At 40.5% G+C, this 18,717-nt stretch overlaps 1 protein-coding gene across 15 annotated transcripts in view; it reads left to right on the top strand.

The window, feature by feature from the left end:
* The window catches only part of TRIM2 (tripartite motif containing 2), a 160,936-nt gene that overhangs the window by 125,090 nt on the left and 17,129 nt on the right, over positions 1–18,717 (top strand). For 13 of the 15 annotated variants that reach the window (XM_045465342.1, XM_045465353.1, XM_045465331.1 and 10 more), the window contains 2 exons: positions 14,100–14,203; positions 14,440–14,607. In XM_045465342.1, coding sequence (XP_045321298.1) covers positions 14,100–14,203; positions 14,440–14,607 — 272 coding nt within the window. Of the gene's footprint in view, positions 1–14,099; positions 14,204–14,439; positions 14,608–14,828; positions 15,607–15,695; positions 15,953–18,717 lie in introns of those variants that run through there. The other 2 variants (XR_006709229.1, XM_045465431.1) reach the window with 2 other exon arrangements.

Raw genomic sequence — 18,717 nt, 5'->3', positions numbered from 1 at the left:
GTCTGGTCCGAGCATGGAGGCCCTCCTACATGCACTGGCCATACGTACAGTGTGGGTGCAGAATCTGTAGCTACACCTGCAAAGCAGAATGGATGAGCTGGGGCGGGGGTGGGGTTAGGAGCCTCCCAGGTCCGCCACTCCAGTTCTGCCACTTACTTGAACTCGGGGCAGGTCTCTCACCTTGTCTGCGTTCCAGTTTCCATGTCCATAAAATTAAAATACACAAATATCTGCTTCTCAGAACTGTTCTGAGTTTCAAGCTTAATGCCTGGTATGTTGGAAGAGCTAAATAAACGAGAACTATTGGATTTGCGCCTGGCAAATGAAGGTCATTAGATTTTCCCTACCACCTTTTCTTAAAAAACAAAAAACTTACCTCCCTGCTGCCCACTGATCTCCTCCACTGAGAACACGCTCAGTCACCTGTTCAACCTTTACCCCATTGCCCCGCCCCAGCCAGTGACCTCAGTCTGCTTACCCCAGCAGTGTGCCAAGTAGAAAAAGGCAAAGATCTGGGTTCTGAACTCTAATTCTCTTCAACAGTTGAGCCAAGTAGCTTACCCTTTCTGAACTCAGTGCTCAATTACTGGTAGCTATTATTTTCCTATTGTTATTAATTTTAATCTCCATCATCTCCACCTGTGGTTTTCACTCGATGTACCTCTGAGGGTGTTGTTTCCCCCCAATAATACTGATTTTGAATTCCCAGCTCCTGCCCCAGGGAGAAGGAGGTATACTCTTCTTGCCTCCTACCCGTTGAGAATTCACTGGTGATTCACTGGGCCTGGTGGGAAAGTGTTTTAATTGTTTAAACATCTGTAAAGAGCTTAGAACAATGCCTGACATACACCGCTATGTCTGAGTTTATTCACAAAGTAAAGATGCTGTCTTAGTTTGCTAGGGTTGCCATAACAAAATGCCATAGCCTGGGTGCCTTAAACAAAGGGAATTTATTTTCTCACAGTTCTGGAGGCTGAAAGTCCAAGATCAAGGTGGTGCCAGAGTTGGTTACCTGTGAGACCACTCTCCCTGTCTTCTAGACGGCCGCCTTCTTGCTGCTTCGTCTTTATATAGTTGTGCCTCTATGCATGCATATGGTGTTTCCTTCTCTTCCTGTGAGGACACCAGTTATATTGGATTAGGGCCTCACCCTCATGGTCTCCTTTGGGAGATGTTAAGCATCTATTATGTAGGGGCAGAAAGAAAGGCAGGTCTTATGGCCTATTTCTCCTTAACTTTATGCTCTTATCCAGAGTCTAGCCAAAAGGCACCACTCACTGTGCAATAATATAGCTCCAAAAGCATATCTAGAGCACCTGGTACCTGCTAGGCACTACGCCAGGTGATGGGAGTATATAGATGAAAGAAATGAGAGCTCCTCCCTCAAGGAGCTTTCAGTCTGGGGTGACAGATGTATGACCACCTAACTCTCATACCATGCGTTAGGTGATGGAAAGCTACGAAAACGAGAAAGAATTTAAAGGAGGACCTGAACAAAGAGGAGGAGTTGTCGAGGTTGACAGGTGGAAGTGGCATTCCGGGTAGGAGGATCAGCGTGGGGAGGAAAGGCAAGGTGAAGAGGAGCGAACGTGACTGACGTTTCCGAGGGACACGTCCTGTGAGCAGATGCAGGGGGGCAGAGAGGGAGGGATGGAAGTGGTGAGGGCACTTGCCTTAGGTGAGGCTGGACAAATCAGTGTTGAGCCCACCACACCGGGCACCTTATCTACGAATTCTTTCCCCAATTTTATCCTTCCCTCAAGTACCACCTTCTCCTTTAGAGTCCATTGTGATTATTATTATTTATGAGTGGGTCTTACTTCTCGATAAGATTGTAAATCACTTGATGTCAAGGATGATGTCTTTAATCATTTATAACCCCAACAGTACCCAGACGACTACTTTGCATAAGTACTTTGCCCATCTGAATAGGATCCAGTTGTGACCTATGTGCATGATTTAACTTCCTTCTCACCACTGTCAGGTCCCAGTGTTGAGGTCCAGGGACACACAGATAGGCAGCAACACACTAAGCTCGAGGGCGGTCATTCACATGTATTCTCGTGCCAGGAGCTGTGCTAGGCAATGTCAGACAAACACTGCTGGCCTTCTAAGAACTTGTCTTCTCAACTTCTGTGCTGTTGGCTACAACAGGTAGAGTTTATATTAATAGTTAGGAGAGTTCAACTTATCACAGGAATCTACTCCCAAAGCCAAGAGCACACTGTATACTCTCTATGTTAGCTAACTTGACAATAAATTGTATTCAAACAAACAAAAAAGAAGAGTTCAATTTTTTTTTTTACAGTTTCAGCTTTGTTTTATTTTCTTATTTTTTTTTAATTTTTTTTTTATGTTTATTTATTCCTGAGACAGAGAGACAGAGCATGATTGGGGGAGGGGCAGAGAGAGAGAGGGAGACACAGAATCAGAAGCAGGCTCCAGGCTCTGAGCTGTCAGCACAGAGCCCGACGCGGGGCTCGAACTCACAAACCGTGAGATCATGACCTGACCCAAAGTCGGTTGCTCAACCGACTGAGCTACCCAGGCGCCCTGGCTTCACCTTTGTTTTAGAACTTTAAGTCTCTCTGTACGATTAGGCTGTTGGGCGTGTGATAATAGAACATGCACAATTTGAGCAGTCCCTCTATGCATGTGTCGAAGGCTGCCACATGTAATCCAGAACTCACTGGAATTCAGCTGCACACCTGGGCCAGGAGGAGCAACCATGACTCTGCTGTTCCCTCAACTGGTCTTACACATACAGAGCTTCTCATGGCACTGATTTTGTGCTTGAAGATACATGGTTTTCTCTTCTTCTTTTTCTGTTAATTTTTTGGATGCTTATTTATTTATTTTTGAGAGAGAGAGAGAAGAGAGAATGAGCATGGGAGGAACAGAGAGAGACACACAGAATCCAAAGCAGGCTTCAGACTCCAAGCTGTCAGCACAGAGCCCAACACAGAGCTCGAACTCACAAACCATGAGAACATGACCTGAGCCGAAGTCGGACAGTTAACTGACTAAACCACCCAGGAGCCGCAAGATACATAGTTTTCATAATAACATGTATTAGGGTTCATTCGACAACCGTAAATAATGTGTTGGTTTTGTGTATTCGTGAAAGTGAATCATCACTTTCTGGGTGACATAAGAGATTTTCAGGGGTAAATTTGACTTAAATTTTTGCCTTCTTCACCAATTATCCAACCCCCAAGTTAGATGGAATTCTACTGTCTCAGCACTTCCTATGTTCCAGACACTTGGCTAGATTGTGGTATAAAGAGGGATGAGATTCTGAGTCTGACCTAGAGGAGGCCACAGTCCGAAGGAGAAAGATAATGTAAAAAAATGTACCTTCAGTTTGAATCAAGATACAGAAATTGGGGTGGCAGGGAGGAGGCTGGCAGGTGGTGGGGAGTCACAGACGCATCCCAGAGATGATATCTAAACCTAAGCTGGCTTTGAAAGAGAAAGAGTGTCAGATGGAAGGAAACAAGGGGGTTTTAGACGAAGGGAGAGCAGGTGCAAAGTCATGAAGGTGAGAAACTGAATAGCTCAAGGAACCATAAATGATTCCATCTTCCTGGAGCCTCAAAGGAAGGAGAAGCAGAGAAAAGGTTGTTTCCTTGATAAGGAGCTTGGACTTTGTTCTCTATACTTGTGTTTCTCAGTCTCTGGGGAGGGCCAGGAATCTGCATTCTACAAGCTGAGGTGATGCTTCTGCACACTGAGGTTTGAGACCCGTAGCTGTGTGGGCAATGGGGAGGCACTGCACCGTGTAAAGTGGTACAGTGGGTTACTACAGCTGCTTGTTTCCATAGAGCCTTGGGGGGCTTTCTAGGAGGTCGACTCCTCCGAAGTCTCTCCCAGGAAGCAGGGAGCTGCCCCCTTCCTGCAGTAGTCCACACGAGCTATTACGTGTGGCAGATTAAGAGTGTTGTGATGGAGTGGAGAGGAAATGGGAGATTTAGAAATGCTCAGGAGGGAGAGGGCAGGGCTCGGTGACCAAATCAAACTTCTTGATGTCTGGCTTGAATGCTGTAGGGATGTGGAGCAGTAGAGTGAATGAACAGTGGTTCAGGCTGTGCACTCTGAAGCTGAACTGCCCTGGGTCCCGGCCCCATCATGGCCACTTTCTCATCTGTGCAGTCCTGGGGAAGTTACTTACCCTCTCAGTGCCTCACTTTCCTCCATAAAATGGGTATGATAAGAATAATGTACCTCATAAGGGGTTGTGAAGATTAAATGAACTGATACACCAAAGAGCTTAGAGTAGTCCCTGGCACTGAATGATGTTCAATGCACTTTAGAGAGGCAAAGTAGGTAATACTAGGTAACCTATTATTCATAGCTGTAGTGTAGAAGTAATAGTTAACCTAAGCAGTGAAGAACATAGTAAAGAACTGAAAAGCCTGAGTGCTTAATTCAAATCCCATCCTGTTATGTATTAGCTGTATGATTTAGGGGAAATTATTTAACTGTCTGTGCCTCACTTTCTATATCTGTAAAATGGGGATGGTATTAACACATACTTCATATGGTGAGGATCAAAATAATATATGTAAAATGTATTCAGACAGTACAGGCACGTAGTAAGGAGGCAATAAATGTTGGCTGTTGTTATTCTTATCCTTATCAACCAAGGTAAGGATAGTCAGGGGAAGGGAGGTGTATTTCAGTTTTGATCAACCAGGTTGAAGTGTACCATAGGCAGTTTGGAGTGTAGGTTTGGAGCTTAGTAAAGAAGTCAGTGATAAAGATCAATTTGGGAGTGAAAAGTAGAGAGAAGTTATTTAAGAATTTTTTTTAACATTTTTATTTAATTTTGAGAGAGAGAAAGAGCATGAGCAGGGGAGGGGCAGAGAGAGAGGGAGGCACAGAATCCAAAACAGACTCCAGGCTCTGTGTTGTCAGCACAGAGCCGGACGCGGGGCCCGAATTCACGAACCACGAGATCATGACCTGAGCTGAAGTCAGACACTTAACCAACTGAGCCACCCAGGTGCCCTGAGAGAAGTTACTTTAAATCATGAGCTTCAGTGTGGTTCAGGGAGAAAGGATGGGGAACAGACTCAGGAAGAAAGACTAAACATTCTCTGAGCCAGGCTCTGTGCAGTCTATTTCCATATGTCATCTTACTTAAACTCTGTAGTAGGGATAATAAGCTTTCAGTTGCTAATGCCCCCACGGTGTAATATACCTACCACAACATAATATGTGGTGCATGCCAGCGTGCCCTCTGCCTCCCCATCACTGTTCAGTGACGCCCTGTCAGTAGCTGGAAATCAGCCGGGATGGGAGCATTTACACTACAGGAGTGGGCAGAGGCTACAAATCAGAGCTCCTCCCGCAGCTCCTGCCCCTCAAGAGCCAATTATCAGGACAGCATATAATTATCCCTACCACTGAAGGGATGGGGGCTCAGATTGCTGGCCTAGGACCCAAGCTGCCTGTGCCTTTGACGCCCGTGCCTTTTTAATTGCACAACGATTCCTCTTCATCTAAAATGTCCTTTAACTACTGTGGTTTTCCAAAGTTGAGAAATTTGATACCTCCCACGCCTGAAAACTTAATTATATGCCCACTGTGAATGAGTTATTGTGTTAATTCTGATATTGTACTTGAAAACCATCTTGAATGAGTTTAGGGAGGTAGCTTAGAGCATCTGTTGATGAAACATGGGGATTATTTTTGCCTGCACTGTCAAGAGTTTGCTGACTACCGTGAGCTGGTTTTGTCAGCTACCAAAGAAAGTCTTTGAACAAAGGGAAAGCCAGAAGATGTGGGAGGGAGTGAAAGCATTGCAGTTGAATTGTTCCAAATGATGTAATTCATACACCATACCTTAATGTGTCGGGGAGAAGTATTGAGTGAAGTACTCTTTTGTACTCGAGAACAGTGTGCTTTCTTATAGTGTAAAATGGATGTGTAAAATCACTTAACGTAAGTTTGGAGTCTTTATAGGAAGATGTGATATTTTATGCCTCTTCTCCCTTGCCTCACCTCTCCAAACCACCACCTCTCCACCCTAAAATCCCTGAGGAGAGAGATCATGCTAATTTGGCATCTGAAGTCTTTACAGGGACCCTGGCACACCCCTTCGAGAATCTCATGCTTGAGAACTCTTCTTGCATTTCAAGTGGGAAAAGATGTCGTTAATATTTCCTGAGTGCTCGGCACTGTGCTGTGTTATGGGGTACGACAACAAACAGGACAGATGTTGCCCTTGCCCTGGGGAACTCAACAGTTTAGTGAGAGACAGTTAAACAGTTAAAATACCATGTGATAAGGAATGGAACTCCTAAGGGTTTAATGGAGAAAGCATGATCCATATGAGCTCAGAGGTCATTATCTTCACCCCAAAGACCCGGTATTCTAAAGTCCAGTTAGAAAGAAGCAGGAGCACCTGGCTGGCTCAGTCAGTAAAACCTAAGACTCTTCTTTAAAAAAATTTTTTTTAATGTTTATTTATTTTTGACAGAGAGAGAGAGAGAGAGAGACAGAGCATGAACGGGGGAGGGGCAGAGAGAGAGGGAGACACAGAATCCGAAGCAGGCTCCAGGCTCTGAGTTGTCAGAACAGAGCCCAACGCGGGGCTCGAACTCACAGCCCGCAAGATCATGACCTCAACCAAAGTCAGACACTCAACCAACTGAGCCACCCAGGTACCCCAGTAAAGCCTAAGACTCTTGATCTTGGTGGCATGAGTTTGAGTCCCACGTTGGGTGTAGAGGTTATTTGAAATTAAACAAAAAAAACAACAATGTGCATATTAGAAAAAGTATTGTGTAAAAGAGTGGGAAAACTGAGTTTTATTCTTTTCTCTGTGTCTTTACTACCTTTGTGATGTGTCTAGCTTCGTTTTCTCACCTATAAAATGAACAATAATATTTATCTTGCTTCATGGGGTTGTTACAGGGAGTACACGAGAGAACATATTATGAAAGTGCTATAAATATTACCGAATGTTTCGTTTTTCCATGATGTAATGTGGGGTGTAATTTACTCAGTCATTAATAATGTATCTGAGCACTCACTCATTCAGCAAAGATTTGTTAAGCACCTGCTAATTTGAAAATCCTATTTTAGACCCCATATTTTGATCAGTGTCATCCTCTTGCATTATCCCATTCAAAGTACCTAGATTTACTTTGCATTCATTTTCATAGTAAGTTGGAATGGAGGTGGGATTCGGAAGTGTGCAGTTTCGATCACCTCTTCCAATCCAGGAGCTTCCCTTCTGTAATCTTCTGGAGGCATGGGGGGAGTGTCTGGGGGGTGGTGCACAGGCTGTTGGCTTAAAAATTCATTTCATGCTTCATCAGCTAGCTTAACATCTGGGAAAAACGAGTTTCATTATCTTATGGAATTGTTGCCAAATTATTTATAATTACTTTTAAAACTGGTGTTACTCATTTTACTAGCCAAAATGTAACCACCAAATGAAGTCTTGTACATCAAAGTAGTCAGGAAAAGATGTTGTAAGTACTATGTATGTTTGTGTTATACATTTATATTCATTATTAAAGAACTAGTTTTCATCATATAGTAGAATACTTTGGAATGGGAGTACTTTTCTATAGTCTAAATAGAATATACTAAAAGTCTTGAAGAGTAAAGCATGATCCCAAATTATTTCTGAGTTCTGGAATTTCTATTTATTTTATTTTGATCCCAAGACACTTTATAAACACCTGGATTGTACGCATTTCAGCATAATGATAATATACTATAGTTCCACATTATTGCTCATCATCAAGATTTTTGTAGTTTATCTGCTAGTAAAGATAGCGTTAGCTGTTCCTCAAGAATATGCTGGTGGTTTCTTTTGATCTTCAGGAGTAACACTGTGACCCTGCTGTGCTTAAGACTCAAGTAGAATTTTTTTAAATGGTGATGAATAATTTCTGACAAGATCAAAGATGCTCATAAGAATCAGAGGGTATTACCAATCATGCCAACCCCAGCTATTTGGATACCAATCCATGTGGCTTAAAAATATATATTTTTTAAATTTTTAAATGTTTTTATTTTTGAGAGAGAGAGAGAGCGGGGGAGGAGCAGAGAGAGAGAGGGAGACACAGAATCCGAAGCAGGCTTTAGCCACTGAGCTGTCAGTACAGAACCCAATGCAGGGCTCAAACTCACGAACCACAAGATCATGACCTGAGCCGAAGTCGGATACTTAACCGACTGAACCACCCAGATGCCCCGCTGAAGAAAAAGATTTTTAAAAACAAATGTTATAAAATTAAAATGGGAGTGCCTGCTCCATCTAGCTCTTTCAGAAATATATAAGCAAACTGGGACTAACAGATGTTCTTTCAACCCTGTGATCTTATTTATATGCGGGGCAACAGGATCAAGCTCTTGTTAACTTGAGACCGAGAATAAGAGCTGGGCCAACACCCGGAGCTCAGTAGAGGCTGTAGAACCTCTTTCCAACAGTGTGGTCTTTTGTGACAAGGTTCCGTTGCTCTTATGACCCAGTATTGGTAGGCGCTGAACATCTCAGTTCATTTCAAACTCAGCATAGACCCTTCCTTCGCCTTGTTCCAAATGGTATTGATATGGGGTCCAACAGAATGTCCTCCCGAGTGTTACCTGCACTTGGAAATGTGTCTTTATTTCTGCAAAGAAAAAAAGTGTCAGTAATTTGTGCACATGTATTTTCCCTCCTTCAACATCACCTCTTATATTTTCGGAAGGAAAATTAAATCTTTTTGACTAAAGTACCCCTTAACTTCTACTAAAGTACCATTCTCTCCATAATTTTTTCCTTCCTTTCAAACACCAGCCTGCTGCCTGCAGAGCCTTTTTGGAGTAGAATCGGCTTTGTCTTTAGCAGGATAGACAAATGGTTAGATAAAAGAGGGCTGCAGGCAGGTTTCTGTCCCTATGTGGACCAGAAGCACAGCACCAGTGTCCATCTACTCTGTTTAGGTGGCTTTTATTACCCTCCCTATTTTAAGTATTTCTTTCCACTACCCGTGTGTCCTCTAAGCCATGGTTACACTTCCAGTTTTATGTAAGCAAGGACCTAGAATAGCCTGGGGTTTCTTTACGGAGTCACTTCTTTAGTTCATGTTCCAATCTCAGTTGGAGGACTCTTGCTGTGTTACTATGTTTCGTTACTTGGTCCTTAGTAACTTATCTTGCTAATAACTTCCATGTTTTTATCAAATGTTTTTGACAAGCTAAGTTTTGCCTGGCCTTGCCCCCACTACCTTTAAAAAAGTATTTATAGACTGTGCGTTTTAGAAGAAGTATTTTTTTTCCTGGTCCTTCAGTTTTGCTGTACCTCTTCACCCGCCGCTATTCAGACATCAGAGGGAATGACCAAAAGCTAATACCATGTTGGCACATCCTCCCTCAAGGGCTAAACACCCCTTCCCCTTCGACCAACAGATACCAACACATCATTTTAAAAGAGTGTTAGCTGATATCATGTACATGCACATTATAGGGAATCTATGCAGATCAAGTATAAAACATCATCTCTTCTGACAACATTTGAAATAAAATAGAACCTTTCTTCTGCAACATGGAAGATGTTCTTTTGAGAATCTTTATCTCAAAGTTTTCTTTTGTGTTAGTGAGAGTAGATGAGATACAGAGGTGATGAGTAAACTTGATGGAGCAGAATCCAGGATTTCCGTAAAACGACTACCATGTATGTCTAGTTGAAGCTGGTAACCAAAGGGTTAACGGGACTGGGACTAATCCACAGCCGCAGACTAAGAACCATAGCTGCAGGTTTTTACCCAGACCTTTTTGTTTGCCTTTTAAAATTCCTGGACTCTCCTCCTGCAGGGAGGCAGACCTGAGGCTTGTCCTCCCATGTCCTCCTTTGGTGGCCTCTGGAATAAACCCTTTCCTTGCAGCATACTCCATGCCTCCAAGTGATTGACTTTGCTGGGCGTTGGGCAGTTGGACTTGGGTTCGGTTACATGGTGAGAACCAGGTGGTCTAAGTAAGATGTTTCTGTTCAGCAGTTCTGTTCAGTTTATTCTGAGTTTAATTCCATTTCCAATTTCATTTCCTAAACCCCAAAATCTGTTTCAGGAGACTGTATTTCTTTTTTTACCATTTAATTTAATTTATTTTTTTAATTTACATCCAAGTTAGTTAGCATATAGTGCAACGATGCTTTCAGGAGTATATTTCTTAATGCCTTTACGCATTTAGCCCATCACCCCTCCCACAACCCCTCCAGTAACCCTCTGTTTCTTTTCCATATTGAAGAATCTCCTGTGTTTTGTCCCTCTCCTGTTTTTGTATTATTTTTGCTTCCCTTCCCTTATGTTCATCTGTTTTGTATCTTCAAGTCCTCATATGAGTGAAGTCATATGATACTTGGTCTTTCTCGGACTAATTTCGCTTAGCATAATACCCTTTGGTTCCATCCACATAGTTGCAAATGGCAAGATTTCATTCTGATTGCTGAGTAATACTCCATTGTATATATATATACCACATCTTCTTTATCCATTCATCCATGGATGGACATTTATTTGGGCTCTTTCCATACTTTGGCTATTGTCGATAGTGCTGCTATAAACATGGGGGTGCATGTGTCCCTTCAAAACAGCGCACCTGTATCCCTTGGATAAATGCCTAATAGTGCAATTGCTGGGTCGTAGGGTAGTTCTATTTTTAATTTTTTGAGGAACCTCCATACTGTTTTCCAGGGTGGCTGCACCAGTTTGCATTCCCACCGACAATGCAAAAGAGATCCTCTTTCTCTGCATCCTCGTCAACATCTATTGTTGCCTGAGTTAGCCATTCTGACAGGTGTAAGGTGGTATCTCATGGTGGTTTTGATTTGTGTTTCCCTGATGATGAGTGATGTTGAGCATTTTTTCATGTGTCGGTTGGCCATCTGGATGTCTTCTTTGGAGAAGTGGACTCATGTCTTTTGCCCATTTCTTGACTGGATTATTTGTTTTTGGGTGTTGAGTTTGAGAAGTTCTTTATAGATTTTGGATACTAACCCTTTATCTGATGTCGTTTGCAAATATCTTCTCCCATTCCGTCGGTTGCCCTTTAGTTTTGCTGATTATGTCCATCACTGTGCAGAAGCTTTTTATTTTGATGAGGTCCCAATAGTTCATTTTTGCTTTTGTTTCCCTTGCCTCCAGACAGAGACGTGTTGAGTAAGAAGTTGCTGCAGCCAAGGTCAAAGAGGTTTTTGCCTGCTTTCTCCTCAAGGATTTTGATGGCTTCCTATCTTACGTTGAGGTCTTTCATCCATTTTGAGTTTATTTTTGTGTATGGTGTAAGAAAGTGGTCCAGGTTCATTCTTCTGTATGTCACTGTCCAGTTTTCCCAGCACCATTTGCTGAGGAGACTGTCTTTATTCCATTGGATATTCTTTCCTGCTTTGTCAAAGATTAGTTGGCCATATGTTTGTGGGTCCATTTCTGGGTTCTCTATTATGTTCCATTGATCTGAGTTTCTGTTTTTTGTGCCAGTACCATACTGTCTTGATGATTACAGCTTTGTAATACAGCTTGAAGTCTGGGATTGTGATGCCTCCGGCTTTGGTTTTCTTTTTCAAGATTGCTTTGGCTATTCAGGGACTTCTCTGGTTCCATACAGATTTTAGGATTATTTGTTCTAGCTTTGTGAAGAATGCTGGTGTTACTTTGATAGGTATTGCATTGCATATGTAGATTGCTTTGGGTAATATTGACATTTTAACAATATTTGTTCTTCCTATCCAGGAGCATGGAATATTTTTCCATTTTTTTGTGTCTTCTTCAATTTCTTTCATAAGCTTTCTATTGTTTTCAGTGTATAGATTTTTCACCTCTTTGGTTAGATTTATTCCTAGGTATTTTATGGTTTTTGGTGCTACGGTAAATGGGATCGGTTCCTTGATTTCTCTTTCTGTTCCTTCATTTGTTGGTGTGTATAAGAATGCAACCGATTTCTGTGCATTGGTTTTATATCCTGCAACTTTGCTGAATTCATTGATCAGTTCTAGCACTTTTTTGGTGGAATATTTTGGGTTTTCCATATAAAGTATCATGTCATCTGCGAGAAGTGAAAGTTTGACCTCCTTCTGGCCGATTTGGATGCCTTTTATTTCTTCGTGTTGTCTGATTGCAGAGGCTAAGACTTCCAATACTATGTTGAATAACAGTGGTGAGAGTGGACATCCCTGTCTTGCGCCTGGCCTTAGGGGGAAAGCTCTCAGTTTTTCCCCATTGAGGATGATAGTAGCGTTGGGTCTTTTCATATATGGCTTTTATGATCATGAAGTATGATCCTTCTATTCCTACTTTCTTGAGGGTTTTTATCAAGAAAGGATGCTGTATTTTGTCAAATGCTTTCTCTGCATCTGTTGAGAGGATCATATGGTTCTTGTCCTTTCTTTTATTGATGTGATGAATCATGTTGATTGTTTTGCGGATATTGAATCAGCCCCACATCCCAGGTATAAATCCCACTTGGTCATGGTGAATAATTTTTTTAATGTATTGTTGGATCCAGTTGGCTAATATTTTGTTGAAGATTTTTACATCCATGTTCATCGGGGAAATTGGTCTATAGTTCTCCTTTTTAGTGGACGCTGGCGAGTCTAACTATTTCTAAGCAGTGCTTACGCATGTGTTTGACGTCAGCCACTATCAGTATGCCATTGTCTAAGTGTGCCTAAGGCACGGCATTGATGTCTAAAACCAAAATATCAAATTCCTCTTGTGAATCTGATTTAAAAAATGAAATGATATGATGAAATGAAATGATAGAAGTGCCAAAAAACTGAAGGCATAGCTTTCTCTCTCTCCATGAAAACTTAAATGTCCTTCCTGGTCATTTCTGAGCACAATTCAGTCCATTTCCATTCATTAATATTTACATGGTCCTGTTGAAATAAGTTGTAAACATTTGTTTTGAAACAAAAACAGAAATCTGTTAATCCATAGACACCTTGGCTTTTTTTTTCTCCTGCCTCACCTTTCATTAAAAAGTCTAGTATAGATGAAAATATTATTGGATTGATTAACTTTCCTTTGCTTTTTGTATTTATTTAATCCAGAAAGTGCTCTGTCAGGATATCTTGTATGTTTTCAGGAAGAATATACTACATATGAGGTACTGAGGCTTTGAAAATACTGCATGAGTAAATCAGTACATGGAAATCAGCCTGGGACACCCAGGTGGCTCAGTCGGTTAAGCATCTTGATTTTAGCTCGGGTCATGATCTCATGGTTTGTGAGTTAGAGCCCTGCATTGGGCTTGCACTGACAGTGCAGAGCCTGCTTGGGATTCTGTCTCTGCCCTTCCCCTGTGCTTTCTCTCTTTCTCTCTCAAAAATAAATAAACTTAAAAAAAGAAATCAGCCTGATAGTTTTATAACATCTGAGACTTCGTGGTTTGTTAAATGTACTGAAAGCTTCTTCTTAGAAGTTTCTTCAAGTTGGGATTCTTCCAAGAACTGCTGAGTGAGAGGGTGGGATTTTGGCAAAACTCTAAAATAAGGCCCTCTCTTGTTGCATATCCTTGATTGTAGTATTAGTTTTTATTATTGTTTCTTTGTGAAATCTAATATATTTTAATATGGTTATTAATGCAATATTAAAGTAACATGCAGTTATGACTTAAGGTTGCATTTGCCTAAAAAAGTGATTTTGCAAAGACTTTATTGATCTGGAAGAGAAGTTAAGGAGCATATAGATTAGGTAATGGTGGGGGAGGTTTTTGTTTTTAAAGTATAATTTAAAAAAAAAATACATTCTCAGTTTACCTATGGAAGCCTGACTAATTCTCTTCAAGAAACTGAGAGATCTAATTTTCTCTTGCTGGGGTGCCTGGGTCATTCAGTCATTTAAGCATTGAACTCTTGATTTCAGCTCAGGTCATGATCTCCCTGTTCGGTTCACGGGGTCAAGCTCTGAGTTGCGCTTTGCACTGAGAGCGTGGAGCCTGCTTGGGATTCTCTTTCTCTCCTTCTCCCCTGCCCCTCCCCCACTCATGCACACATGCGCGCGCTCTCTCTCTCTCTCACTAAAAATAAATAAACATTAAAAAACATTAAAAATAACAATTCTCTTTTGCTTAATTTCTGTGCTTTTATACTTTGTTTCTAGGTACCAAAGGGAGAAATAAAGGAGAATTTACAAATCTTCAAGGGGTAGCTGCGTCTACAAGTGGAAAGATATTAATTGCAGACAGCAACAACCAATGTGTACAGGTATGGCCCCTAATTATGTACCTTTGTTTACACAATAAAACATAATTGCATACTTTCCTATGTAAGAGTTTAAGATCCACAGTACGAGGAAAGAAAGGGAAGCTTTTAGTAGACTTTTCTTCAGCTAGAGTTTGCATGGTCTGACCTCTAGTACATATGACAAATGTTCTTGACTCCTTTTTCCTCACTAATTCCTGTGCTAGTGCACATTCCAAGGGATGTCATTTGTTTTGCAGATATTTTCCAATGATGGCCAGTTCAAAAGTCGGTTTGGCATACGAGGACGCTCTCCCGGGCAGCTGCAGCGGCCCACAGGAGTAGCCGTGCATCCCAGTGGGGACATAATCATTGCAGACTATGATAATAAGTGGGTTAGCATTTTCTCTTCTGATGGCAAGTTTAAGGTAAGATTAAACTAGCAGTTGGCTTCTAAGCAGTAGAGAGAAGGGATAGGAAATACAAGATGAAGTTCAACAAGTTTTCATACACAAAAGACACGCTGACTTTGTTGCATCTAAGTTTTATGGAGCGTAACAATGATATTATCATAAATTTTATACATCTGAAACAGTGGCTTCATTTTGTAAAGCAGCTAGGTTCAGTGGCTTTTTTTACATATCATCAGATTTACCTAAATTCAATGAAGAACAACTGAGAGAAAAAGGTACTGAAGAGGCAATTGAAATTTCCTAAATTAACCTACAGATGGTCAGGTATGAAGTGCCTTCTACTTTCTCAGGCCTTTGATAGATGATACGGGAGAAATGGAATTATAAAACATGGTTTCTACCTTTGAAAAAACCTACAAGCCCCTTGAGGAAAAAAAAAAAAAAGACACCAGAAAGGATATAAAACAATTTGTGTCAGCCTTGAATCAGTCATGCATTGTTAGGTACAATCTGAGAACCTAGTGTTAAAGTGTATAATACGGGAATCTGAAGGACAAGAAAATGGCAGCTGCACAGAGGAAAGGTGAGTCGAGCTGCACTGGGGGGGAGGGGGATGGGGGGGGCATCATTTGACAGCTTTGCTGGTGTCCCTAGCATCATCTGTTTCTGCATCAAGAAAGAGTAGAGAGCCCTCTAGTGACAGCAGAAATCTCTTCTGAAGTGTTATCAAAGAGTATTATTATGCAGCCCATTTTCTGCATTTGTTCACAAGATTAGGAGGTACTTTGTCAAAGGTGTTTTTTGAAGGCCATATGCACTGTGCCTTCTGCATTGCCCTGTCCAGCCTGCTGGAGGCTTCTCTTTCAGGTGACAACGTGAACTTTTACTCAGACCAGACCAACCCTTCGGAATGCCAACTCTGCAGCTTTTAACTAATGATACAACTTTCCTTGAGTTTCGATAGTCTCGTATGTCCCATTTGGATTAAAAAAAAATCTATTTTGTAGGATTTGGGTAAGGATTAAATGAGATTTATTTCTGGATTTTATACGTGGCTCATATGAAATAGGCATCTAAAAAATGTTCTTTTCCATTGCTTCCAGTAACCCTGTCCAAAAAATGAAGTCTATTTGATCAGCTGTGATTTGGACTTCATGACCTCATGCCAGCACCTGGTCATCACTTCCTTGTCTAAATGTTCAGAAATGATGCTCTTCATAATTATTTTGGAATCCTGAAGATTACGCAAAGTTCACTCATTTGTGTCTTATTGGAGGAATTTATATTTTTCTTTTTAAAGTTATTGGATCCCTACAGTCACCTCAGCATTTTTATTAAAACACATTATTTTCATAATTATCAACCCTCAGATTGGAGCTTTTGTTTTGTGTGGGGCAGGATCTTTTCAATCTAGGAGAATAAAAAGCCACAGTTTTTAATTCTACCATAGTATACACAATTGTTCGATTGTCTTTGAGGTTTTTTTGTTCCCCTAGAAATCTGATGACTCGGTATGATAGCCACATACACAGAAAGGCCTCTTGCCTTTGTGTATCTCTAACTCCCTCATCTTCTTTTGTATTTTCATAATTGCGTTTGTAGTAAGACATACCCAAATATAACAACTTTAACATGAATAGAAGGAAGGCTGTTCAGTGACCTTTTGAAAATATCCATCTAGTTTGGAGACAACCCATTTCTTGTTACGTACTCTAGCAAAATCATGACTTGTCTCTCTAAATGCATAAGTGAATGCTAAAATAAGTATTGAAGCAAGAGTTTTAAATCTAATATACTGAAACATTTTATATCTAACATAGTAAAATAGGTTGAAACAGGAGTTTTACATCTAAGAGAGGAGGGCTTCCTGAATTATGCATTTTTTATTCAATGGTTCAATATTTTATACGTAATAGACACTCTTCCTGGAAGATTGGATTCTCATAGTTGGAATACTATTGGTAGTAATTGGAATAAACAAGGACACTCATGCCCTCTAGAGGATTGGGGGAATGGATATGGTATAGTTTCACCTTACCCTTTTTTTTTTCAATAGGCATTGATCAGGGGATAAAGGGATAGCAAGTGAAAATGGTTTAGTAGTGTAATGGGAGCTCATCCAACTGACCATACATATGACCATTTACTCAGAGATACTTATTTTCTTTTTCAGTGGGATTCAGTAAAATTAAACAGGTGCTCAGAAAGACCAATCTTTGACACAAAAGTGGATTCTTTGTATTTGTTCCTAATAGTTCTAGAGATGCAAAAGCTTATCCCATTTTCTTTCTTTCACTCACCAAATTCTTAGCCCTAATTTTCATTCTTCTCTGCCTCTAATTTTTTCCTTTCCATCTTTTCTGCTGATTTATATCTTCCAGCCCATCTAGGAACCTTTTGTGACCCCAGAACAGATACAGAGGCCTCTGGCCACCATGTTCTAAAATCATCCCTTCCTCAACTTATCGACCTTCTTGTTGAGTTAAATACTTTTATTTAACTGTTCCAAAGCTAGGGTCTAAAATATCTCTGTTTACTATCGTATTTAAGACAGGGGACACATTGTCAGGCCAAATTCAGTAACTCTTATTTCACATGGTAGAATCTTGTGCAGCTAAACTGGGAGTGATGAAGGGAAAGGAAAAGGAAAAGAGGTTTTGACTCAACATTTAAGGTTTTTGTTTTATTTTAAGACCTAGCTCTTACTACATGGCCATAATCCTTTATTTTCTGTTTTTATTCTACATAATTATCATCTGCTTGGTATTATATGGCTGAGTCATTCTAAGTAACAACTAGTGTTAATAATGTCAGCTAGTAATAATATTCTTGCTGTAAAAATCAGAGCGTTCTCTCTTCCGTTTGATCTCTACTGACATATCTTCCATTACAACATGAAAGAAAGTATACAGTTTCGTTAATAAAAGCCATTATGGTATAGCCTCTGATCTCTGAGCTAGATTGCAAAATGAGAATCAAATTTATTACAACAAATTCCCTTGCAAGAATATCATTGTTTCCTTCCTAAGTGAATGTGTCTCTTTGTATCAAAGAGATCAAATGTGAATCTCATTTATAAGCTTACAAGAATAAAAGATCACACAGGGTCTGAACCCCCACTATGAACAGTCCCTATTGCCTCTCTCCATACTCTCTGCACATACCTGCATGTCTGTTAGGAAGGAAGATAATTCTGAGGGTCAGGTATGAAACCAACTGAAGAATGGAGAGAAGGAGAATGGATGCCATATGCGGTGCTTGGCACTCTATCCTTCAGAATCTACATGACCCAGGAGGTAAATATAGTAGCTGCCATTTATTTTACAGACAAGAAAACTGAGGTTCAAACTTGGAAAGGGAAGAGTGAATTTTGCTCTGAAATTTGGATCCTGGGTTTGAATGAACTGTGGTATCTAGGAGGAAAAGGAACTAGGAGGGGCACCTGGGTGTCTCCGTTGGTTAAGCATCCGATTCTTGATTTTGACTCAGGTCACGATCTCACAGTTCATGGGTTCAAGTCCTGCATTGGGTTCTGCACTGACAGCCTGGAACCTGCTTGGGATTCTTTCTCTCTCTGTCACTCTGCCCCTCCCCCCACTCGCCTGTGTGTGCTCTCTCTCAAAAGAAATAAATAAAATAAGGAACTAGGAAATCGGGAGGTGTTAATTTGGGTTTCCTTTTTTTTAAATGGTGGAAATGAAGAGGTAAATTTGGTTTAATACTGGTTGAGTTTAAGATGATAACTTGTAAAATAGGCTGGGACTAAAGATATGGATTTGAGACTTTTATGTACAGAGGTGAAAGTTGATGCCATAACAAAATGAGATCTTAGAAGAAGTATATAGAATTGCTCTATCCAATTTGGTAGCCACTAGGACAGGGATACTGAGGTCTTGAAATGGGATGAGTCTAAATTGAGATGTGCTATGCATGTGAAAAACACACTGGATTTCAAAGGCTTAGTAAAAAAAAATGTAAAATATTTCATCAGTAATTTTAATATTGATTATATGTTAAAATGATAACTTTTAGATACGTTAGGTCAAATATAATATATGATTTAAATAATTTTCCTTTTTTCTCTTTGGTTTTTTTTTTTTTTGATGTTGTAATTAAGAAAAATCT

The sequence above is a fragment of the Leopardus geoffroyi genome, chromosome B1 (genome assembly GCF_018350155.1).
Source record: "Leopardus geoffroyi isolate Oge1 chromosome B1, O.geoffroyi_Oge1_pat1.0, whole genome shotgun sequence".
NCBI classification, from domain to species: domain Eukaryota; kingdom Metazoa; phylum Chordata; class Mammalia; order Carnivora; family Felidae; genus Leopardus; species Leopardus geoffroyi.
The sequence above is the reverse complement of the archived record's forward strand: the minus strand, read 5'-3'. Positions and strand labels throughout refer to the sequence as shown.